General features: G+C 44.2%; 1 protein-coding gene across 1 annotated transcript in view; it reads left to right on the top strand.

The window, feature by feature from the left end:
- Positions 1-25,499, top strand: part of LOC311150787 (obscurin-like) — a gene marked incomplete at both ends in the record, with an annotated part of 87,289 nt that overhangs the window by 15,341 nt on the left and 46,449 nt on the right. Inside the window, 21 exons of the mRNA XM_084188316.1 lie at positions 2,285-2,560; positions 4,482-4,754; positions 4,868-5,134; positions 6,421-6,690; positions 6,914-7,183; positions 7,626-7,895; positions 8,007-8,119; positions 8,268-8,421; positions 8,717-8,878; positions 9,085-9,189; positions 11,544-11,813; positions 12,058-12,327; positions 12,489-12,755; positions 12,900-13,166; positions 13,298-13,564; positions 13,682-13,951; positions 14,193-14,462; positions 14,654-14,920; positions 18,101-18,367; positions 19,518-19,784; positions 20,243-20,509. Of these exons, the coding sequence (XP_084044442.1) occupies positions 2,285-2,560; positions 4,482-4,754; positions 4,868-5,134; positions 6,421-6,690; positions 6,914-7,183; positions 7,626-7,895; positions 8,007-8,119; positions 8,268-8,421; positions 8,717-8,878; positions 9,085-9,189; positions 11,544-11,813; positions 12,058-12,327; positions 12,489-12,755; positions 12,900-13,166; positions 13,298-13,564; positions 13,682-13,951; positions 14,193-14,462; positions 14,654-14,920; positions 18,101-18,367; positions 19,518-19,784; positions 20,243-20,509 (5,109 nt within the window). The remainder of the gene's footprint in view (positions 1-2,284; positions 2,561-4,481; positions 4,755-4,867; positions 5,135-6,420; positions 6,691-6,913; positions 7,184-7,625; positions 7,896-8,006; positions 8,120-8,267; positions 8,422-8,716; positions 8,879-9,084; positions 9,190-11,543; positions 11,814-12,057; positions 12,328-12,488; positions 12,756-12,899; positions 13,167-13,297; positions 13,565-13,681; positions 13,952-14,192; positions 14,463-14,653; positions 14,921-18,100; positions 18,368-19,517; positions 19,785-20,242; positions 20,510-25,499) is intronic.

Genomic DNA, 25,499 nt, shown 5'->3' with positions numbered 1-25,499 from the left:
CTCTGGCCAACACAGAAATACACTACATAGAATATACACACCCTGGCTCAACATATAGAGTCCCCAGAGCCAGGGTGTGACAGTACCCCCCCCTAAAGGCGCGGACTGCGACCGCGCCTAAACATCAACAACCCAGGGGAGGGCTGGGTGGGCATTCCTCCTCGGAGGCGGTTCCGGCTCCGGGCTAGACCACCACCCTTCAACCATCCCCCCGTGGCGCCCCTGGTCCGGTTTGGCCCCGCTGACCGGAGCTGGACTGGACATCGTAGAAGCGGATTGCTTCAGCTCCGGTGTGGAGCAGCTGACCGGTACCTGACCAGGCACCGGTGACCCAGGCACGGGTTGTGCCGGACTGACGACGCACACCCCTGGCCTGGTGCGTGGAGCAGGGACGGGCCGGACCGGGCTGACGATGCGCACCCCTGGCTTGGTGCGTGGAGCCGGAACGGGCCGTACCGGGCTGACGATGCGCACCCCTGGCTTGGTGCGTGGAGCAGGAACGGGCCGGACCGGGCTGACGATGCGCACCCCTGGCTTGGTGCGTGGAACAGGAACGGGCCGGACCGGGCTGACGATGCGCACCCCTGGCTTGGTGCGTGGAGCAGGAACGGGCCGGACCGGGCTGACGACTCGCATCCCTGGCTTGGTGCGTGGAGCAGGAACGGGCCTTACCGGGCTGACGACTCGCACCCCTGGCTTGGTGCGAGTGGCAGGAACAGGCCGGGCCGGGCTGGCGACGCGCACCGTAGGCTTGGTGCGAGGAACAGGCCGGGCCGGGCTGGCGACGCGCACCGTAGGCTTGGTGCGTGGAGCAGGAACAGGCCGGGCCGGGCTGGCGACGCACACCGTAGGCTTGGTGCGAGGAGCAGGAACAGGCCGGGCCGGGCTGGCGACGCGCACCGTAGGCTTGGTGCGAGGAGCAGGAACAGGCCGGGCCGGGCTGGCGACGCGCACCGTAGGCTTGGTGCGTGGAGCAGGAACAGGCCGGGCCGGGCTGGCGACGCGTACCGTAGGCTTGGTGCGAGGAGCAGGAACAGGCCGGGCCGGGCTGGTGACGCGCACCGTAGGCTTGGTGCGAGGAGCAGGAACAGGCCGGGCCGGGCTGGCGACGCACACCGTAGGCTTGGTGCGAGGAGCAGGAACCGGCCGGGCCGGGCTGACGACTCGCACTGTAGGCTTGGTGCGAGGGGCAGGAACAGGCCGGGCCGGGCTGGCGACGCACACCGTAGGCTTGGTGCGAGGAACAGGAACAGGCCGGACCGTACTGGGAACACACACCACTGGCCTTAAACGGGGATCAGGAACGGGCCGGACCGGACTGGCAATACACCTCAGTACCTCTCGCTGTGCCTCTACAACTTCCTTCCCTCCTCTCACCAATGGCTCCCGTAACCCGGTGGCCTTCTCTCCTCGTCTCCCATTTCGCCCTGTGCCAGCCTCCTGCTGCCCAGTCGCCCATGCCGTGTGCCCCCCCCTAAACATTTTCTGGGGTTGCCTCTCGTCCGTCCGACGACGACACTGTTGACGCCGTTGCTCCTCTCTCGCCAGGGCCTTAATCTTAGCCCATGGCCCCTTGCCCCCGAGCATGTCCTCCCAGGACCACGATTTGCCCACCTGGGCCATCGCCAACCTTTCCAGCTCCTTTCCCGGCGCTTCCTCCCATGTCCAGGCCGCCTGCTCCTGGACACGCTGCTTGGTCCTGGTATGGTGGGATCTTCTGTCACGATCGTTAGACGGAGTAGACCAATGCGCAGCGTTGAAAGCAAACATACTTTATTAATCGAACTAACACGAACAGTGAAACAAAACAACAAACGATACGTGACATCCAAAGGACAAACCTAACTAGGAACAAACCAACTGGAAACAAGATCCCACAACTATTGTGGGAAAACAGCCTCTATAAATATGGCTCCCAATCAGAGACAACCAGCAACAGCTGACACTCGTTGCCTCTGATTGGGAACCACTCTGGCCAACACAGAAATACACTACATAGAATATACACACCCTGGCTCAACATATAGAGTCCCCAGAGCCAGGGTGTGACAATATTGTTGTCTGTTATGATTGTTTGATAGTGTGGAAGTCTGAATTGTATGTTTCCTGTCTGTCCATAATCCTTTAGAAATGCAGATTTTAAAAACGTATTCTGACAATATCGCTTGCTGTCCCCTTTGTCATGTGCAAGATACGTAAATGGTTTTTGATTTGGTGTTGGAATTGTTTGACCCTGAATGAAGGGTTTCTGGTTTTACCATACCCTTCAATGATCCCCATTCAGAGGTCCAGGCTGCCTTCACCAACAAGGAGTCTGTACAGAAGGAGGTGAGAGCTACTCTTTCCCAGAAAGCCACTCTGAGCTGTGAGGTGTCAGATACCAAGACGGAGGTGAAATGGTACAAGGATGGCAAGCTGCTGACTTCCAGTAAGACAGTCTCCATGGAGACAAAGGGCAAGACTCGTCAGCTGGTGATAGAGAAGGTGGAGAAGAAGGATGCTGGAGAGTACACCTGTGAGGTTGGAGCAGAGAAGCTGGTCTATAAGATACAGGTGACAGGTATGGAGGATATATCAGCTCACAGTTATTTCTGTCATCAGCTTTCAACCTCTGATGTAAAGAATGGTTCTTAAGGGTAACTGTTAGATAGGTTGGTATCAGTCCGAGGAGATGGTTTAGAAAATGTAGGACTACAGTTAAATACATTTAGTTGATATTTTTATCTCTGGAACTTATGTTTGTTTATTTCATCCCAAAGTTTTTTAGGTGAGACCATAGCAAGTTTGGGATCTTGTTGGCAATATGGTAGTTTGAAGTTGTTTTAATGGTTGTTTTGACTCATCACTCCAATGTCCTTTGAAAGGTTTATCCATTTTCCTTTGTTGCTTATGTGGATATCTAAATTGTCTGTTTCCTTGTTAGTTGCATTGTGCATTGCCTGTCTCCTGTTGCCTTAAAATTTCTGATAGTTCACTCGGTCTGAATAATCTGTTTAGCTTTTATGGTTTATGGGGATATCAGAACGGTCTGTTCCTCTGTTGCTCCATTTGTCTGTCTCCATATAACATTAGAGTGGCTGATGGTTGATTTACTGAGGCTGCTCTATTATCCAGTGCCTCCCATGTTTGATGGGTTTGGATGTTTCCTGTTTTTTGTGTTTGACCCTGAATGAAAGCTTTCTGATTCCAATGTGCCCTTCAATGACCCCATTCAGAAACTCAGGCAGCCTTCTCCAATAAGGAGTCTGTACAGAAGGAGGTGAAAGCTACTCTCTCCCAGAAAGCTACTCTGAGCTGTGAGGTGTCAGATACCAAAACTGAGGTGAAATGGTACAAGGATGGCAAGCTGCTGACTTCCACTAAGACAGTCCACATGTCAAATCAAATCAAATTGTATTTGTCACATGTGCCGAATACAACAGGTGTAGACCTTACAGTGAAATGCTTACTTACAAGCCCTTAACCAACAATGCAGTTTTAAGAAAGAATACCAAAAAAAATCACAAAAGAAGACAATATAAAATAATACGAAATAAAAGTAGCAAATAATTAAAGAGCAGCATTAAAAATAACAATAGCGAGGCTATATACAGGGGGTACCGGTACCGAGTCAATGTGCGGGGGCACTGGTTAATCGAGGTAATTGAGGTAATATGTACATGTAGGTAGAGTTATTAAAGTGACATGTTGTCAAAGGGCAAAGCTTGTCAGCTTGTGATAGAAAATGTGGAGAAAAAGGATGCTGGAGAGTACACCTGTGAGGCTGGAGCTGGCTGTCTATTATTGTTCCTCAGAAGGCTTTGGAGGCTGAATAGTTTTCAATATATATGTTCTCTACATTGTCTACAAACGTTTTCCCTAAAGGAAAGAGATGTTATAATGTTGTCCTTTTTGATTGTTTTGCAAATGTCTGAATTGTCAATTTCCCTGTTTGTTGCATTGTCTGAGTCTGAGTTTTACTACTTTATGCAGATGGTTGATTTATCTAGCAATTCTATCACTTTCTGTCTCTTATGTCTGTTGTGTGTAAGATATGGTATCTAGATTGGTTGTTGGGATTGTTTGACCTTGAATGTAATGTTTCTGGTACTCCCATGCACCTCCATGATTGTTCCCTCAGAAACTCAAGCAGCTTTCACCAACAAGGAGTCTGTACAGAAGGAGGTGAGAGCTACTCTCTCCCAGAAAGCCACTCTGAGCTGTGAGGTGTCAGATACCAAGACGGAGGTGAAATGGTACAAGGATGGCAAGCTGCTGACTTTCAGTAAGACAGTCTCCATGGAGACAAAGGGCAAGACTCGTCAGCTGGTGATAGAGAAGGTGGAGAAGAAGGATGCTGGAGAGTACACCTGTGAGGTTGGAGCAGAGAAGCTGGTCTATAAGATACAGGTGACAGGTATGATGTCATTGACTCTTTCAACCATATGTGTTGTACCCAGCACTATCACCACTATGCTAACAAGTCTTTTTTTTGTCTCTAGAATCCTCTGCCAAGTTTAAAAAGACTGCCGTGAAGGATATATGCAATGTTCAAGCAAGTGAGAAGATTGTTTTGACCACTGAGCTGACTTCGGATAGTGCCAGTGTTAAGTGGTTCAGAGATGGAGTAGAGTTGAAGGAGGGCTCTAAGTATGAGATGAAGAGAGAGGGACATTCTCGTACCCTGATTGTGAAGTCCACTGAAGTCAAAGACAGTGGCACCTACTCTTGCCACACTGATGATGACAAGCTTGAGTTCAAAGTTCAAGTCAAAGGTTAGTTAGCTATTCATTCATCAGAACAATTGATTGACAGATACAGTCAATACTGATGTAAGAGTATGCATATCAAATTTAGTTAATACAATTCTGTCCATGTTTCCTCTCAGATACACCACTGAAGTTTGTGGTGCAGTTGCAGCCTGTAGCCACAGAGCTGGGTGTTACCCTGACCCTGACCTGTGAACTGAACCGAGCCTCAGGGGACGTACTCTGGCGCCACAACAGTCGTGAGGTCAAACCCGGTGGCAGGTTCTGTGTCAGCGCTGACGGTGCCAAGCGGGTCCTTTCTGTAACAGGAATGACCAAAGAGGATGAGGGAGAGTACAGCTGTGAATGCAAAGATGATAAGACCTCTGCCAATGTCTCCACCAAAAGTACCTGAGGCTTTGCTTTCATTAGATTTAACGCATGGTCACTCACTACTACAGCATATAGTTACAGACCTATACAACATAGTTACAGACATATACAACATAGTTACAGACATATACAAGATAGTTACATACATATACAACATAGTTACAGACATATACAATATAGTTACATACATATACAACATAGTTACAGACATATACAACATAGTTACAGACATATACAATATAGTTAGACATATACAACATAGTTACAGACATATACAACATAGTTACATACATATACAACATAGTTACAGACTTATACAACATAGTTACATACATATACAACATAGTTACAGACATATACAACATAGTTACAGACATATACAACATAGTTACATACATATACAACATAGTTACAGACATATACAATATAGTTACAGACATATACAACATAGTTACAGACATATACAACATAGTTACAGACATATACAACATAGTTACATACATATACAACATAGTTACAGACATATACAACATTGTTACAGACATATACAATATAGTTAGACATATACAACATAGTTACAGACATATACAACATAGTTACAGACATATACAACATTGTTACAGACATATACAACATAGTTACAGACATATACAACATAGTTACAGACATATACAACATAGTTACAGACATATACAACATAGTTACAGACATATACAACATTGTTACAGACATATACAATATAGTTAGACATATACATTATAGTTACAGACATATACAACATAGTTACAGACATATACAACATAGTTACAGACATATACAACATAGTTACAGACATATACAACATAGTTACAGACATATACAATATAGTTACAGACATATAAAATATAGTTACAGACATATACAATATAGTTACAGACATATACAACATTGTTACAGACATATACAATATAGTTAGACATATACATTATAGTTACAGACATATACAACATAGTTACAGACATATACAACATAGTTACATACATATACAACATAGTTACATACATATACAACATAGTTACAGACATATACAATATAGTTACAGACATATACAACATAGTTACAGACATATACGATATAGTTACAGACATATACAATATAGTTACAGACATATACAATATAGTTAGACATATACAACATAGTTACAGACATATAGTCAAACACACTAGAAATTAACTGTTGTGTTTCAATATTAACTCCTTTTCTGTGTGCCTGAGTGTAATTTCGTGTCTCCAAATAATCTATTCCATTCTGTACTTTTCAGCACCCAGAATGGTGAAGCTGACTTCCAAGCTGAGCAGCATCGCTGCAGTGGAGGGGAACGATGCCATCTTCAAGTGTAGTGTCACCCCAGCCGACGTCAAAGTAAAATGGTTCCGCAACAATGTGCCAATCACTGCTAGGCCAAAGTATAAGATTGAGCACGGGGGCACCAGCCACTCCCTCACCATCACGTCAGTCAGTCAGGAGGATGCTGGGGAGATCAGCATGGAAGCTGAGGGCAAAACCTGCAGCGCTACCCTCCAAGTGCAACGTAAGAACCAACCTCTATTCGCTTCAACATTTACTGTATGATATAATAGCTGAGCTAATTTCCAGTGGATATACTTCTGTTCTGTATTATCATCTGATTATTTTGATTGACTGATACACAATTATAGCCATTGTTTACAAAAATGTATAAGCCTTTAAGCTTAGAAGGGCTACAGTTATCACGAAGGAGATGTAATATCTGTGTTTTCTTTGTACCCTGACAGTGGAGCCGGTGATGTTCAAGAAGAAGTTGCAGAATGTGACGACGGTAGAGGATCAGAAGGAGGTGAAGTTGGAGGTGGAGCTGAATAAGCCCTCTAAAGAGGTCAGGTGGATGAAGAACAGCGTGGTGCTGCAGCCCGGAGGCAACATGGACATCAGGGTGGACGGGGCCAAGCAGACCCTGGTCTTCAAGAGTGTGACTACAGCTGACCGCGGCTACTACTCCTGTGAAACTCTGGATGACAAGACCCAGGCCAAACTCACAGTGGATGGTAAGTACATTTTAGTCATTTAGCAGACATTCTTATCCAGAGTGATTTACAGGAGCAATTAGGGTTAAATGCCTTGCTCAAGGGCACATCGACAGATTTTTCACCTCAGGGATTTGAACCAGCAACCTTTCGGTTACTGGCCCAACGCTCTTAACCTCTAGACTACCTGCCGCACAAGTAAGAGGGGTGTCCCATTTACAGCTGCTGTAGTTTTATGATTATGTATAAATAGCCCCTAGTGATCTTAGTTAAGCACAGACAGTATTTTCTAATCTGACATGCAGTTTGTACATTTGATCTCCACACAGATACTCAGACTATTTATATCTACAGTTTCAGTGCCAAGAAGAGATGCACAGGACACTTAGTGATGATTTTGTATAACCTATACATTTAGCATATTCCAACACACCTAAACATTCCCTCTGTCTGTATTTCACAGTGCAGAAGATTGAGGTGGTGAAGGGCCTGCTGGCGGAGGTCAAGGCCAATGAGAAGGAGACACTGACCCTGGAGGTGGAGCTAAGTCAAGCTGACGTGGAGGGTTCCTGGACCAGGAACGGGGCCAAGCTCAAGGCAGGGTCCAACTGTCGCATCACGACCCTTGGAAAGAAGCATGCCCTTACACTGTCCCAACTCAAGATGGAGGACGCAGGAACCATTGTCTTCCAAGCGGAAGGGGTCAAGTCTTCTGGCAAGCTCATTGTTACAGGTAGGTTATCTAAATATTTGTCCAACATAAAGCTATTCATCAAGTTGAGTGTTATTTGAAGTGGCATCTGTTATTTAAATGCTGTACCTTTTTGCATTGTGGCTCCTACAGAACCTGCTGCTATGATCTCTAAGCCAATGGAGGATGTCAAAGCTCCAGAGAAGGAGAAGGCAACACTTGAGTGTGAGGTGTCCAGAACCAATGCTGAGGTCAAGTGGTTCAAGGTGAGAAAACATATTCCAGTGGTAAATCATAGAAGTCGAACATCCAGTCATACAAAACGAGAAAGTGTTCAATGTCATCAATTTGCTTTGCATAATTGTATATACAAAGTGAAGTAATAATTTGTACTAAAAGATCACTGTTCTCTAGGGTGACACGGAACTAAAACCAGGAAAGAACTTTGGCATCCACTCCCAGGGTCGCACGCGCAGCCTCCTCATCCATAAATGTTCCAAAGAGGATGAGGGCACATACGTCTGTCGAACGTCTGACGACAATACATCAGCCAAACTCACTGTACATGGTATGAGTCCCCACGTTATTCAAATGATACAACATGATACACGGTATATTATGCAATCCAATGATAATGATCATATAATACAATCCAATGATGATTGTATAGGCTTGTCAATGATAGTTGTACTTACAGGTAGGTAAAGATGGTGCATGTCTCACTTTTAAATAATAGACCTCCTTCTTACCAGATATATAGCTATGAATCAATGTAAAATAACATCCTTATTCCATTCAGTATTAGATGTGTTGAAGGCTCTCTAATGTCTCTTTTTATGGTCTCTTGTGCTTCTCCCCCATAGCCCGAGACATTAAGATAGTGAAGAAGCTGGAGGATGTGGAGGTGATGGTGAAGGAGAGTGCATCATTCATCTGTGAGATCTCTCACGATGAAGTGGACTGCCAGTGGTTCAAAGGCGACACCAAACTCAAAGTCAGTGACAACATCAAGATGAGACAAGAGGGTGAGGAGGATACACACATTTGCCATTCTTTCCAAGTATATGTTTAGATGTCAATTTTAGTAATAGACACTAATACATTTTAGTAATAGACACTCATGAATCAGCGTTTGAATTATTAGCCATCATTGATCAATTAGGGCTAATTTACTATTTCAGTGTTTTAACATTCTGTACTGTTCTTAGAAGTTGCCCTCTTTCAATTGAAGGTAAAATCTATGTGCTGCTGTTTAAGTCGGTGACACCAGAAGACGTGGCAGAGATTAAATTCACAGCTGAGAAGGCCTCTTCAACGGCCAAACTGACAGTGAAAGGTAATGAAACAAAGTCAATTTCCAGCATGCATTACCCATAGAATGGTATTTACGGCACAATAAGCCATATGATAGAATGTCTTTGTAAATTAATCATGTTCAGGTCAGCTCATCACAATATACATAACAAATTCACAGAATTCACTAACACTTATTAAACAGGCCATTGGTGAATGCAGTGCTCTAACCATAACTAAAATCTTAAAAAGACGATGTCAACTGATCCAGTTAGTCAATCGGTCAGCTAGTTAGTCTGTCCTCTGTTTCCTCAGTTATTTTCGTGAGGTTTATTTTGGTTCAGCAGCCAGATGTTTGTGGGAATTGCCTCTTTTATTCTGAAATGTTGGGGTTTTGTATCCCTGGCCAGAGGGCAAGATGACCCCTGAGAATTTGTAGAGGTTGTGCATTGTTTCCCTGGAAATCCATAGTATGGTGTTTTTTTGATGTACGGTTTTTACATCCTCTGGAAACCTGAACCACAGGACCCAGATCCTAGGGTGACCTGACCACCCTCGGGAGCTTGCTCTCATGTTGCTTATGGAGATCCCTCTGTACCAGGCCAGGATTGAAATGGTAATGTGGTGGCTATCCGAGGCCCTCAGGATGTTGGAGTAGATGGAGGACAGCACAGGAGAAATCACTGTTCCTTGGGGGAGCCTGTGGATGTGAATTGCACAGGGAGATGTGGAGTTGTTTTCTTTGGCTTACTGACCCCTACTGAGGAGAAAGTAAATGACCCACTAAATTAGACTTAGGTCCACTTTGAGGTCCTTAAATATTTGGTTTCTGGTTTGCTTAATATAAGGAATTTGAAATTATTTATACTTTTACTTTTGATACTTAAGTATATTTTAGAAATTACATTTACTTTTGATACTTAAGTATATTTAAAACCAAGCCTTACTGAAGAGCTCAGTGACTTTCAACGTGGAACCGTCATAGGATGCCACCTTTCCAACAAGTCAGTTCGTGAATTTCTGCCCTGCTAGAGCTGCCCCAGTCAACTGTAAGTGCTGTTATTGTGAAGTGGAAACGTCTAGGACAGGGTTCTTCAATTCCGGTCCTGGAGGGCCGAAACACTTCTGTTTTTTATTTCTACCTGGTAGTTAATTGCACTCACCTGGTGTCCCAGGTCTGAATTAGCCCCTGATTAGAAGGAGAGGATGAAAAACAGAGGTGTTTCGGCCCTCCAGGACCGGAATTGAAGAACCCTGGTCTAGGAGCATCAACGGCTCAGCCGCGAAGTGGTAGGCCACACAAGCTCACAGAACGGGACCGCCGAGTGCTGAAGCGCATTGCATGTAAAATTTGTCTGTCCTCGGTTGCAACACTCACTATCGAGTTCCAAACTGCCTCTGGAAGCAACGTCAGCACAATAACTGTTTGTCGGGAGCTTCATGAAATGGGTTTCCATGGCCGAGCAGCCGCACACAAGCCTAAGATCACCATGCGCAACGCCAAGCGTCGGCTGAAGTGGTGTAAAGCTCACCGCCATTGGACTCTGGAGAAGTGGAAACGCGTTCTCTGGATTGATGAATCACGCTTCACCATCTGGCAAAGGAGACCTGCCCCAATTCATAGTGCCAACTGTTAAGTTTAGTGGAGGAGGAACAATGGTCTGGGGCTGTTTTTCATGGCCCCTTAGTTCCGGTGAACACGAAATCTTAACGCTACAGCATACAATGACATTCTAGACAATTCTGTGCTTCCAATTTTGTGGCAACAGTTTGGGGAAGGCCCTTTCCTGTTTCAGCATGACAATGCCCCCGTGCACAAAGTGAGGTCCATACAGAAATGGTTTGTCGAGATCGGTGTGGAAGAACTTGACTGGCCTGCACAGAGCCCTATTCTCAACCCCATCAAACACCTTTGGGATGAATTGGAACGCCGACTGCGAGCCAGGCCTAATCGCCCAACATCAGTGCCCGACCTCACTAATGCTCTTGTGGCTGAATGGAAGCAAGTCCCCACAGCAATGTTCCAACATCTAGTGGAAAGCCTTCCCATAAGAGTGGAGGCTGTTATAGCAGCAAAGGGGGGACCAACTCTATGTTAATGGCCATGATTTTGGAATGAGATATTTGACGAGCAGGTGTCCACATACTTTTGGTCATGTAGTGTATGTTGGAAGCAACTGTACAGTAAATTGATCAGATGTGCTTACGGGTGGTTTCTGCATAGGCTTATAGGTGTCTTTGGTATTGCCATGGCCGGTCAAGTACTTTCTCTTCTCTGTCGAATGTATTAGTTTTGTGCTGCTTACTGCTTTGATGTATGGTAGAGTTTTGATATGCTACTGTGGTACTGCTAAGTATGGCTTGTTTGTATAGATATGGTTGTTATAGCTACTGTAGAGCAGCTCCCTGTCCAGTTTGTGAAGAAGCTCAGGGATAAGTTAGCCATGCATACACACCGTGGGTTCTTGAAATGTCAAGTGTCTCGGGCCATTGCCAAGGTCAAGTGGTACAAGAACAAGAAGGAGATTAAGCCCAGCAAGAAGCACGAGATTAGCAGCGAGGGTATATACCGCAAACTCACCATCAATGACGTGGGCTCGGACTACGAGGATAATTACACCTGTAACGCCATCGACAACAAGACATCCTGTAAACTTATTGTGGAAGGTAACGGGAGGAAAACCAGGACATGGTCTATTGTAAACTTCTAGGAATTTTCTTTAAAGTGTGTTTTTATAAAGTATGATGTGGCTTTATAAAAATACACTTACAATCTCTTTTAGGACACAGTTCTGCCAGTCAGTGAGTAAATGAATGGAAATGGCACTCTTAACAGATCCCTAAAGAGTGTATTTAAGAGTGCTTCTACCTCAGGTTTGACCTACACGCTCGGTATCTATGATCTCTCTAGAGCAGGCCATCAGCATCGTACGGGAGCTAAGTTCCGTGGAAGTGACCGAGCCCTTCGCCGCCGCCTTCGAGGTGGAGATCAACATCGACTCAGTCAAGCCCCCCAAGTGGACCCTGAATAGAGTGACCGTACAGGAGAGCGATGACGTGGAGATGGAGAAGGAGGGCACCATGCACCGCCTCACCTTCAAAAAGACCAAGGCCTCCATGACGGGACCTATCCAGTTCATGGCTGGCAAGAGCAAGTCTGTGGCCCAGCTCACTGTCAAAGGTCAGAGGCTTCTCCACACACAGAGCACCATATTCCCAGTGGGTATAGCTGGTTGAAATAACGTTATTACAACCAGATTACAACCAGAACTGGGTTAGGAGCATGTTACATGACTTGCCTATAATCAGAGCTGTTTGCACTTCTTATTCTCACGACTACAGAGCGCCCTCTTGAGGTTGTAGAGCCCATTAAAGATGTGACAGCCAAAGAGAAGGGCTCAGCCACGCTGAGCTGCAAGTTCTCCACCGCACCCAAAGAGGTGAGCTGGTTCAAAGGCCAAACCCTCCTGGCGGCGTCAGACAAGTACAGCCTGAAACAGGACGCTGTGCGTGCTCAGCTGACTATACAGAAGCTGACTGGGGAAGACACTGGAGAGTACCGCTGTCAGTCGGCTGCTGCCGAGACCAAAGCCACTCTCACTGTAGAGGGTACGTTTTGTATTGCTTTTAAGTGTTGATTTGACTTCAATGCTAATTGCTTTTCTGAGCATTGATGGTTCAAATGAGATTCCATCCTCTTTATTTAAACCAAATCCATGGTACAATGAGGATGTGTGCTGTGGCTTATCGCAGTTCGGAAAGTGGAGATCACCACGCACCTGGTGGACACAGAGGTGGATGAGGACAGTGATGCGGTGTTCACCTGTGAGATCAGCTACGCTGATGAGGAGGTGCAATGGCTGCTCAATGACAAAGCACTCTTCTCCAACGAAGTCAACACCATCACACACGTGGGCAAAGTGCACATGCTCACACTCAAGAACCTGGCAACTGAGGATGGGGGCACCATCACCTTCAAGGTCAGGGAGGTCAAGGAGGCTGTAACCCTAAAGGTCAAAGGTAAGGACTCATGACCTGGTCTGGTTCCAAGTCAAAATACTGTAGTGTAGAAGTGGGACTAAAGAATATGTTAAACATCTTTGACTGGTGGTTGTGGGGTTAAGTATTGCTCTCCATTTGGATTCCTCCAGAGAAGCGTACAGTTTTCCTCAAGTCTCTGGATGATGTGGTGGGAGAAGTGAACGGTATGATCACCCTGACGTGTGAGGCCTCCAAGCCCAGGGTCTCCCCCACCTGGAGGAAAGATGGTACGGTCCTGACCACTGGGCCTAAGTATGAGGTACTGCACACAGGCAAGTCCCTTGGTCTGATCGTCAAAGCCGTTACCAAGGAAGACGCAGGGGATTACAGCTGTGACCTGGGAACTGAGCTTTCCAAGTCAAATGTCACTGTGCGAGGTGTGTATGATGACACTGCATAACTTGCAAACGAATTACTATAGTGTGCTAAAGCCTCTACAGCAATTGTGTCATCATGTCCTTGAAACAAAAATCCTCTCCCCACCCTTTACGTAGACCTGAGCACAGGTATCACCAAGCAGTTGAAGTCTGTGGAGGCGATGGAGGGAGACACATGTAGCTTTCAGTGTATTCTATCACGGGAGAGCACTGACGAGTGTTCCTGGACCTTGAATGGCCAGACTGTGGCGAATGGAGGACGCTTCCAGGTCTCCAGTACAGGTCGCAAGCACATTCTGGTTATCAAGGACGTGACACCAGCTGATGCTGGTGAGGTGGTTTTCAACATCAAGAACATGAACTCGAAGACTACCCTAGCTGTTGAAGGTCAGACATCTGTATCAGTTGAGATTCTAACATCAATCTGCATGGCTTTTAGCATTCATTGTTTTGAAACTTCGATCAACTATCATATTAAATTGGGTATGTAGACCATTGGGAGAAATTCACCAAATTAACCAATTAATAACATTAACCAATTTCTGAGCTTTTTTGTTTCTGTAGTTGGAAGGAAATTGAGCCATCCTCAGAATTAAAACAAAGGAAATATAAATGTCCTTTATTTCAGGCAAAACCCAATCTGTGTCACGGGAGCTGCAGAGCGTCAGTGTTGTCTCAAGGGAGGATGCTGTGTTCACCTGTGAGGTCACACAGACCAGCGCCACTGTGCAGTGGGCCAAGGATGGGAAGGAGATCAAGAAGAGTGAGAAGTATGAGATCAGCAAAGAGGAGAGGGTCATGAAGTTGACCATCCACAGCGTCACTGTCCAGGACTCTGGCGAATATAGTTGTGAGGTCATCGGAGGGGCCACTACCAAGGCCAAGCTGGAGGTCAAAGGTAAGTCTGACAAGTTCCTTTCACAGACACCTTTAGTTGTTTAATGGTTCTTGTTTACTGGATATTCAGGTATCATTGACCACTTTTCAACTATGACCGCTTTTTAATGTTAAATAACACTAAATATAAGCACTGCCTCTCCTACCTCAATGCCTTCTGCTGTGCTCCTACCGGAATGTCCCTTTCTTCAGAGCCAGTCCACAAGTTCACCAAGGAGCTGAAGGACAGGGAGGCAGAAGAAAAGGGCTCAGTGACCCTGCAGTGTGAGACGACCCAGCCTGCCTCCAAGGCCACCTGGTCCAAGGGAGGCGTAGAGCTCAAGGCCGGGGGACGCTGCGAGATGACCCAGAAGGAGACCGTTCTCACCCTCACCATTAAACAGCTGGAGGAGAAAGACAGCGGAACTTACACCTGTGACGTGGGCACCGCCAAGATGACGGCTAAGGTGACAGTCAAAGGTAAGACCAGTGCTTTCAATTACTATGAGATCACCAAACAATTCATGGTGAATTGATATTACCTTTGACTGAAATCATGGTTTTGCACATTAATATGTTAATAACGTTTTTATATAGTAATTACAGTCGCTGTAAATGGAAGAGCTTTGCTGATGTGCAGACTGCTGTGAATAGCATGGCACAGAGCTTTGAATTAATGTTGAGAATTTGGATTCTTTCCTCAAAAATGTTTTGTGAGTGATGTGTTTCACCTCTGTCAACTTCTAAAGATCAGAACTTGAGTATTACTAGAGGTTATATGAGTCATAGTTTGGTTGTGGTGTCTCAGAGCTGACATTGTGACATCTAGTAAGATTGACTCCCCTGCTTGTCTTCTTGAGCAGACATGCCGATCATTACAACATTCATACAATGCAACAGTATTGACTGAGCATAATTCATGTCCCTTCTTACTGTCTAATCCCATGCTGGTTGGTGGACAAGAAACACATTATGCTCAGAGCAGCATGTGCTGTGCCTCGTCTGTGCTTCTCGTCACGGTCTATGATGTGTTCCATCCAGGCCAGACAGTGCTCATAGTGGAGCCACCCCAGGACGTTGAGTGTTTCGAGGGGGACTCTGCCACGTTTAGGTGCCTTGTCAGCCCGCCTGACCTGCCTCATCAGGTGCAGTGGTGCCTAGACCAAACCTCTCTGCAGCCCAGCCCCCTCAATGAGATCCAGGTACTTGAGGGGGGTTTCCACTCTCTCACCATGAGGGAGCTGACCCCAATGGATTCAGGCACAATCTCTGTGGTGGTTGGGGATAAGAGAGTGTACGCTTCGCTAATAGTCAAAGGTAACTCCCATGGCCGGGTCCATGGTTCGAATTATATGGAGGCTATAGGGGGCTGGGCACCCTCATAACAATCCCCCCCCCCCCCACTATATCTATATCTATTGTAGATCTAGAGCTCCAGTAGATACCAGAGATGGAAGTGCATCACTGCGTTTTCCCTCTTCTTCAGTTTCTCTGAAATTGAAATTATACTTGCTTGACTTTTGACGTTCATCTAGACTCGTCTTTGCAGTGTGCATTGGGAAATGCACAGTTTATCCAATATCATAAGTGACCACCGCTGGTGTCTTCGATGCCTGTGGCACCATTCATACCATCAGATCTCAGTCAACCATTCTGTATCGGTCTGCGTTGGTCTTGTTAATAATTTTTTTGTCTTTGGGTCTCCCATCCTCATGGAAACTGCATGATGTACAGTATTTGAATCCATGACGCAGGTTAAAGAGTAAAGAGAGAAATATTTGATTCTTGAAGGATGCGTACTTAGTTGTCCAGTTTATTTGCTCACTCTGCTCAGAAACAAATAAGTGAAGAGGTGACTCCGGGATGCTGATCTTCTAGGCAGAGTTGCAAAGAAAAAGCCATATCTCAGACTGCCCATCTTAATATTTTATTTTTATTGGCCAGTCTGAGAATGGCTTTTTCTTTGCAACTCTGCCTAGAAGGTCAGCATCCCGGAGTCGCCTCTTCACTGTTGACGTTGAGACTGGTGTTTTGCGGGTACTATTTAATGAAGCTGCCAGTTGAGGACCTGTGAGGCGTCTGTTTCTCAAACTAAACACTCAAATGTATTTGTCCTCTTGCTCAGTTGTGCACCGGGGCCTCCCACCCCTCTTTCTCTTCTGGTTAGAGACAGTTTGCGCTGTTCTGTGAAGGGAGTAGTACACAGCGTTGTATGAGACCTTCAGTTTGTTGGCAATTTCTCGCATGGAATAGCCTTCATTTCTCAGAACAAGAATAGACTGATGAGTTTCAGAAGAAAGTTATTTGTTTCTGGCCATTTTGAGCCTGTAATCGAACCCACAATTGCTGATGCTCCAGATACTCAACTAGTCTCAAGAAGGCCAGTTTTATTGCTTCTTTAATCAGCACAACAGTTTTCAGCTGTGCTAACATAATTGCAAAAGGGTTTTCTAATGATCCATTAGCCTTTTAAAATGATAAACTTGGATTAGCAAACACAACGTGCCATTGGAACACAGGACTGATGGTTGCTGATAATGGGCCTCTGTACGCCTGTGTAGATATTCCATTAAAAATCAGTAGTTTCCAGTTACAATTGCCCTTTACAACATTAACAATGTATACACTGTATTTCTGATCAATTTGATGTTATTTTAATGGACAAAAAAAAAGCTTTTCTTTCGAAAACAAGGACATTTCTAAGTGACCCCAAACTTTTGAACGGTAGTGTATACGTGTGTGTGTGACCATATCGGCTCAGTTTTACATAAAAGGTTTTGAGTATGCTTCTATTGTGTCTTGGAAAATACTGCAGGGACATTATCCCTATCTGGAAACTATTCTGAATATTGTTCATATACAGATGGTTGCCTCAATGCAAAGTTTTGCTGCATAAGTGATGCCAAAAGCTCCACAAATGTCTTTCTCTGTATGCTGCTGATCCTTTGTGCACTTCGGAAGGATTTCATTTTGTGGTGGTGTTCAGCTGTGAACACCATATTCATTCCATGTACTGGTTTGATTACTATCTTCATTTAACAAGTCATCTGTTTCGTTGAACAACCCAATCATTGGAATCATATTTAGGTTCCAAAGGACAGCATTGAAAGCATTTGGATCACCATCATCGTCCATTACCCATTCTTCTCCACCATTTTGATTCTTATGCCCTTCCATTTCAACTGAAGATTGCAAAGAACATGATTTAGCCTACTTGTTATTGAAGTTGGGCCTGTTCGTCTTTTTCCAGCCTTGCCTGCCAGCTTTATACAGAAGCTGAAGAACCAGCAGGCCAAGGAAGGAGAGAGTGTCACTCTGTGCTGTGTGTTAGCCAAACCTGGAGCCAAGGTCCAGTGGAATAAAGGCACTGAGAATCTCAAAGCTGGAGACAAATATGAGATGAAGCAAAAAGATGCCTCCTGTGAGCTTCAGATAAAACATCTAAAGGTTGAAGACAGTGGAGAGTACTCCTGTGAGTGTGGAGACCAGAAGACCACAGCGACTATAAACGTCAATGGTATGGGTACATATTCTTGGTCAATGGGAATGTTGGGGAAGTCTTGTTGATATGTGTAACGTCATGTATTGGTAGCACAAATGTGTGTAGTTATTGTACTGTATATACAGTATAATTGCATATTTAAATCAATGATATTTCAGCGTTACCTGTGACCTTCAAACACAAGCTGCAGAGCCAGGAGGCTGAGGAGGGGGGCAGTGTTACCCTGCACTGTGAGCTCTCTAAACCTGGGGTCCCAGTAGAATGGAGGAAGGGAACACAGGTGCTGAAGTCTGGAGAAAAGTACCAGATGAAGCAGAAAGAATCTGTGAGTGAACTCCTGATCAGCAAAGTAGTACCAGAGGACAGTGGAGACTACAGCTGTGTGTGTGGAGACCAGAAGACTACAGCCAGTCTCAAGATTAAGGGTAGGATGAAGATTGTTGTTACTGTATACACAAAAATGTACTAAACATTTTTTTGTGTCAATTTATCATTATTGTCATGCATATTATTAGAATTTTAGGAATCAATATTGTTTTCCTCAGAAATTAGACTTTGTATGTATTTTTCTTTTCCTATGAATGGTTTGTCTCTGTGTTTGTATTTAGTCTCTATTTCAGTTCAGTTTGGTCAATGCGTGTGGTCTGTCTCCATGTCTTCAGTTTGTCCATCTGTGTGTGTCTGTCTGTCGATCGAACTCTGTTTGATCTGTTTTTTCAAATGTTTTGAACTGCTCAATTATTCCTGAGGTTGTTCATATATTGGCAGAACAGCAAATATCCTTTATCGTTGGTGTAGATTAAATTGTGTAGGGTTACCGAAGCTTTACATATTGCCTACATGTCTCTGTCTCAGTGTTTTGTTAGTTTTTGGTCACTGTGTCTCTGTGTTAATATTACCTGTGCTTTCAACCATGTTATTGTCATAGGTTTAGAAGTTGTACTCATGTCAACTTGTTATTTTTCTGGTGTATATCACAATACATGGTCATGTTTTAATTATCAGCCTAACCAGTGAAGTTCAAGCAAAAACTGAGGAGTCAGGAGGCTGAGGAGGGGGGCAGTGTTACCCTGCACTGTGAGCTCTCTAAACCTGGGGTCCCTGTGGAATGGTGGAAGGGAACACTAGATCGATGTTAAACGTATTTACAAGTACTGTATAATTGTTGGGTTCTTGCGATGTTCTGATCAGTTGTAGGTAATATTTCAAATGGAATTTCAGTGCATTGTCAAGCAGATGAGTTTTGATTTTAAATGTATCTGTGTTCGATAATTGTCAGTTATGATGTCCATTTGTTGGTTAACTTTCGTCATGTTTTGTGAAATGTCATGTTATGTCTGTCTCTCTCTGTGTTTTGTCTTTGTGTCTGTCTGTGGATACTTTGTTTCAGTTTTACATCTGTGTATCATTGTTTATATCACTGATTCAAGGTGTTATATTGTTGTTTATATATTTCTTTGTACTGTTTTGTTCCATTTATTGCTTTGAGTGTGTTTCATTGACTATGTGAGGATGACTTTCATTTTTGGTTTCTAACTGTGGTCATTCATAACTTACCCATGAATGACTTTTCAGCCCAACCTGTGACCTTCAAATACAAACTGCAGAGCCAGGAGGCTGAGGAGGGGGGCAGTGTTACCCTGCACTGTGAGCTCTCTAAACCTGGGGTCCCAGTAGAATGGAGGAAGGGAACACAGGTACTGAAGTCTGGAGAAAAGTACCAGATGAAGCAGAAAGAATCTGTGAGTGAACTCCTGATCAGCAAAGTAGTACCAGAGGACAGTGGAGACTACAGCTGTGTGTGTGGAGACCAGAAGACTACAGCCAGTCTCAAGATTAAGGGTAGGGGGAAGATCGATGTTAAAAATATTTACAAGTACTGTATAATTGTTGTGTTCTTGCGATGTTCTGATCAGTTGTAGGTAATATTTCAAATGGAATTTCAGTGCATTGTCAAGCAGATGAGTTTTGATTTTAAATGTATCTGTGTTCGATAATTGTCAGTTATGATGTCCATTTGTTGGTTAACTTCATCATGTTTTGTGAAATGTCATGTTATGTCTGTCTCTCTCTGTGTTTTATCTTTGTGTCTGTCTGTGGATACTTTGTTTCAGTTTTACGTCTGTGTATCATTGTTTATATCACTGATTCAAGGTGTTATATTGTTGTTTATATATTGTTTTTGTACTGTTTTGTTCCATTTATTGCTTTGAGTGTGTTTCATTGACTATGTGAGGATGACTTACATTTCTGTTTTCTAACTGTGGTCATTCATAACTTACCCATGAATGACTTTTCAGCCCAACCTGTGACCTTCAAACACAAGCTGCAGAGCCAGGAGGCTGAGGAGGGGGGCAGTGTTACCCTGCACTGTGAGCTCTCTAAACCTGGGGTCCCAGTAGAATGGAGGAAGGGAACACAGGTGCTGAAGTCTGGAGAAAAGTACCAGATGAAGCAGAAAGAATCTGTGAGTGAACTCCTGATCAGCAAAGTAGTACCAGAGGACAGTGGAGACTACAGATGTGTGTGTGGAGACCAGAAGACTACAGCCAGTCTCAAGATTAATGGTAAGAGAGAGTTAATACATTTAGATGTGCCTTTGTCACTAAATATATTTGGTCAAACTTATTTTGGATGGTCTGGATTTTGCATCTGTAGATGTTCTACAGATGGTCATAGTATCAACAAACTATCTGTTGATAAGAAGCTGCTTTCTAAAGTTATGGATAGGGTTAGGGTTAGTGTTAACAAGAGCCTCCGAAGCAGGAGACCAAACTAGAACAAGGTAGGAAGGGGAGCGTACATGGAGAACAGTTTGGTTGTCTGCTTTAACTTGCCATCTGTGCAGTTTGTCCTGCTTCTTGGTCCTGTTGATGATGTCGATGATGATGTTTATATTCTTCGTTGGCCTTTTACAGTCAGTGCATATGTCGCTATACTTGATGTTTCTTGTGGTTTGTTTGTACCACTGTTTGTTGTGCTAAAAAAGGAAATTAAGTGGGCATCTTTGTCTCTTCACACGTGTTCGCCACGTCTGTTGCTGGCTGTTGTCCTGAAAATGTTTTGTCCTGATCAGTGTTGTAAGCTGCTCTCTGTATTCTGTTTGCAGTCAGTCCACATGTTCTGAAGGCTTTGTCTCATTGCTTCTGCTGTTAACAGTTTTCAAAACATATATTTATTCGAGACTTGTGTGGTTCATCCATTGTTGGCAGTTTGTGTGGTACATCCTTCTGTTGGCTGTTTTTCTGTTATGGTCGGTCTTGTCATAAAAGGTTTGGTTATGAGGTTTTGTATTCTAAGTTGAATGTTTTATTGCAGCTCTGAAGCATTCAGCTCCTCCAGTAACTCCCAAACAGGAGGAGCCCCAGAAGGAGAAGGCCAAAAAGGAAGAAGGTAGGGAAGGAGATGAACAATTTGGTTTACTGCTTGGTCATCTGTCTTTATGGTATGTCTGTAAGTACCTATGTCTTGGCTGAACGCGGTGTGCAACATCCTAAATCTGGGGAAAATCTGAAAATGGTAGTGGAAATGTGTGTTTTATTAAGACGTTACACATATTTTTCCCTTTTTTTCGGCGGCTCGCCATTAAAGCTTTTTAAGGAGGAAAATGATGGCTTTGCAGGCTGAATGGGGGATGCTTTATGTACGAGCCGGTCCACGGGGAACACAAGTGTATTAACTGGAATGCACAGCAATCCTAGTCGATAGTGCAGATTTAGCGCCCACTGTCGGCTGCCTAGGCTAAGCAATATGGAACTCACCAAATAAATTCTTCCTAGTAGTATTTTCAGTGACAAATTGACCTAATTTACAGGTGTAACTTTGTTTATAGTGTTTGGAGAACATTCAAAGTTTCTCTCTGATACCTCATCTCTACAGAATCTCCTCTGTCAATCAAGGGTGCAGGGCGGGACTAATATAGTAGCTTGCTTCTTATTAGTGTCCGTGCTCTCCGGGATCCTTGAAATGTCCCTACCTCGTTGAAGTTGAAATGTAAAATGGTTAAGGTAAGGGTTAAGGTTAGGGTTAGGTAAGGGTTATGGTTAAGTTTAGGGGTTAAGGTTAGGGTTAAGTAAGGGTTATGGTTAAGGCTAGGGGTTAAGGTTAGGGTTAGGGTTTAGGGTAGGGATGTTCCAAGGATTCCGGATAGCACTGACCATTCTTATTAGCCAGATGTAGTTTACTGTTTATTTGTCAAGAATTAACCCTGAACCAGGTTACAACTCCATCAGTCTTGGGAACAGAGAAATACCACAGATTATGGTTCTTGCCAGTGTCCATCTTTCTATGTTTTGTATGTGTATGTAAACCTTGTCTGTGTACAATTGTCCCCTTAGCTTTGAGTGGCCTGTCCTTGTTTTGGATTCTCTGCTTCCCTTTGAGGGCATGCCTTTGTATCAGAGTTGGATCTAAAGTGAAATGTTTCAAGCCCCAGCTCCTCCAGTCACTCACAGACAACATGAGCCCCAGAAGCAGCAGGAGACCAAAGAGACCCAGAAGGAGACAGTAGAAAGGAAGACAGTAGTAGAAGCCCATGGTAGGAAAAGATTAGATATGTTCTCTGTTGAGCTCATTCTGGAAGTTATAGAATATTGAGGTATTAGGATTTTTGCTATAGCTTTAAAGCCTGCTGTTCCTGCCGCCCCCAAACCAGAGCCCCAAAAGGAGACAGTAGAGATGAAGACAGTAGTTAAAGACCATGGTAACAATTATTGACATTTCTGGTTACTTGTTGAAGTAAAGTTAAAGAATGTTTAGTTATTATGGTGTTTTGTCATAGTCTCGGAGTCTGCGAACCCTATTGCTCCTGCCATCCCCAAAACGGAGCCCCAGAAGGAGACATTAGAGAAGAAGATGGTAGTAGAAGCCCCTGGTAGGAAAGATTAGCTATCTGTTGTCTGTTGAGCTCATACCTGTGCATAGTCTGTCACAGCAATTACAAAATATATGGTATTCTGGTGTTTGCTGTATGTAATTGTGTTTTTGAATCTGGTGGATAATTGCAGTCAGATAGGCCAACAAGCAGCAGTTCCTATCTGTTTGCTTTAGCACTGTGTGACTCATTTTTTGGGGTCTGTGCTTCAACTTGTGATCCTCTTAGTATTTTCTTACTTGACATAAATATGTAATAATGTAAAAATGTAATGTAATACTAATATGTTTTTGCTTGGTTTCCCCTCAATTTGAATGGTAGTGTGTGTCTGTTTTAAATATGTTTTGTTATATGATGTAATTTCAATTCATGTTTATGCTGTCACGCGTGTTATTGAGTTTTCTGCTTTTTAGACAACCGATGAAGTTCAGTTATACACTGAGTGTCCAAAACATTAGGAACACATGACATAGACTGACCAGGTGAATCCAGGTGAAAGCTATGATCCCTTATTGATGTCACCTGTTAAATCCACTTCAATCAGTGTAGATGAAGCAGAGGAGACCGGTTAAAGAAGAATTGTTAAGCCTTGAGACAATTGAGCATGTTTTGTGTATGTGTGCCATTCAGAGGGTGAATGAGCCAGACACAATATTTAAATGACTTTAAACGGGGTATGGTAGTAGGTACCAGGCGCACCGGTTTGAGTGTTTCAAAAACTACAACGCTGCTTCCCACAGTTTCCCGTGTGTATCAAGAATGGTCCACCACCCAAAGGACATCCAGCCAACTTGACACAACTGTGGGAAGCATTGGAGTCAACATGGGCCAGTATCCCAGTGGAACGCGTTCGATAACTTGTAGAGTCCACGCTCCAACGAATTGAGGCTGTTCTGAGGGCAAAAGGGGCTCCAACTCAATGTTAGGAAGGTGTTCCTAATGTTTTGTCCACTCACTGGTAGTCATTTTGGTGTTTTGTCATAGTCTCTAAGCCTGTTGTAGAAAAGAAGACCGTAGAAGCCCCTGGTAGGAAAGATGAGCTATCTGTTGTCTTTTCAACTCATACCTGTGTGTAGTCTGTCACATCAATTCAAATAAGGCTGTTCTTTGGCCTATCTGTTCAACTTCAAGCAAACATAATTTATGGCTTTAGCATTGTGTGGCAAATTTTGGGGGTGTATATAGTCATTTTGGTGTTTTGTTATAGCCTTTAAGCCTGCTGCTCCTGCCACCCCCAAACCGGAGCCCCAGAAGGAGGAGACGGTAGAAAATAAGTCTGTTGTAGACGCTCATGGTGGGTACTTCTCGTATAGGGACTGCTGCTCTTTGGTCAATCTGTTCAAGCGAACGTCATTTGTGGCTTTAGCATTGTATGGCTAATTTTGGGGTTTCTGCTTCATCTTGTGGTCCTGTTAGTGTGTCCTGTAAGCTTCTTCTGTTTAGTCTTTGTCCTTCATTTGCTGTGTAGGCTATGTAGTGGTAGTCTGTGTCACTGCCTGTTTCTCTCTTTGAAGACTGTTCTATGACGTTGGGAATTGATGTTCATGAGTTCATGCATTTGGTTGAGCTTTCTGCTTACTAGACAGATGCTGAAGTTAAATGATATACCGGTAGTTATTTTGGTGTTTTGCTATAGCCATGAAGCCTGCTGCTCTTGCCTCCACCAAACTGGAGCCCCAGAAGGAGGAAGTAGAGAAGAAGACGGTAGTAGAAGCCCCTGGTAGGAAAGATTAGCTATCTGTTGTCTGTGCATAGTCTGTCATATCAATTCAAATACTACTGCTCTTTATCCGTTCAAGTGAACATCATTTGTGGCTTTCACATTGTGTGGCAAATGTTTGGGTCTGTTTTATCTTGTGTGGTCCTGTTAAGTGTGAGTCATGTATGACGGTTGTCCTTCACTCAAAGAGATTTAATGGCAGTTTGTCTGTTTAAATACTTTTTGTTGTATGACATTGGGAAGTTAAATCATATACCGGCTTTAATGTTTTGTCATAGCCGTGATGCCTGCTGCTCCTGCCGCCCTCAAACCGGAACCACAGAAGGAGACAGTAGAGACGAAGACAGTAGTAGAAGCCCCTGGTAGGAAAAGATGAGCTATCTGTTGAGCTCCTACCTGTGCGTTGTCTGTCACATCATACTGTGTTGCTCAATGTAATGTTTTTTTTTTCTTTTTTTTCTAGTGGATACATTTTGTAGTCACAGGAATTGCTGCTCTTTGGCCAATCTATTCTAGCGAACATTTGTGGCTTTAGCATTGTGTGGCTAAGTCTCTAAGCCTGCTGCTCCTGCCACCCCCAAACCGGAGCCCCATGAAGAAGACAGTAGAAAAGATTAGCTACTTGGAGACTCAGAAAGCTTGGATCTTTACACTTGCTTTACATTTTAGCAGACGCTCTTATCCAGAGCGACTTACAGTTAGTGAGTGCATACATTTTCATACTGGCCCCCCGTGGGAAACGAACCCACAACCCTGGCATTGCAAGCGCCATGCTCTACCAACTGAGCTACAGGGGTATGTGGTGAACAGTGTGGCTAGATTCTTTCTGAAGGCAAGTTGTGTCACATAGTCCTTCTGTAGCCCTTCAGCTAGCTTCCCGAATCCTGTCCTTCTGTAGCCCTTCAGCTAGCTTCCCGAATCCTGTCCTTCTGTAGCCCTTCAGCTAGCTTCCCGAATCCTGTCC

This window comes from Coregonus lavaretus (genome assembly GCF_964263955.1).
Source record: "Coregonus lavaretus genome assembly, chromosome: 23".
NCBI lineage: Eukaryota > Metazoa > Chordata > Actinopteri > Salmoniformes > Salmonidae > Coregonus > Coregonus lavaretus.
The sequence above is the reverse complement of the archived record's forward strand: the minus strand, read 5'-3'. Positions and strand labels throughout refer to the sequence as shown.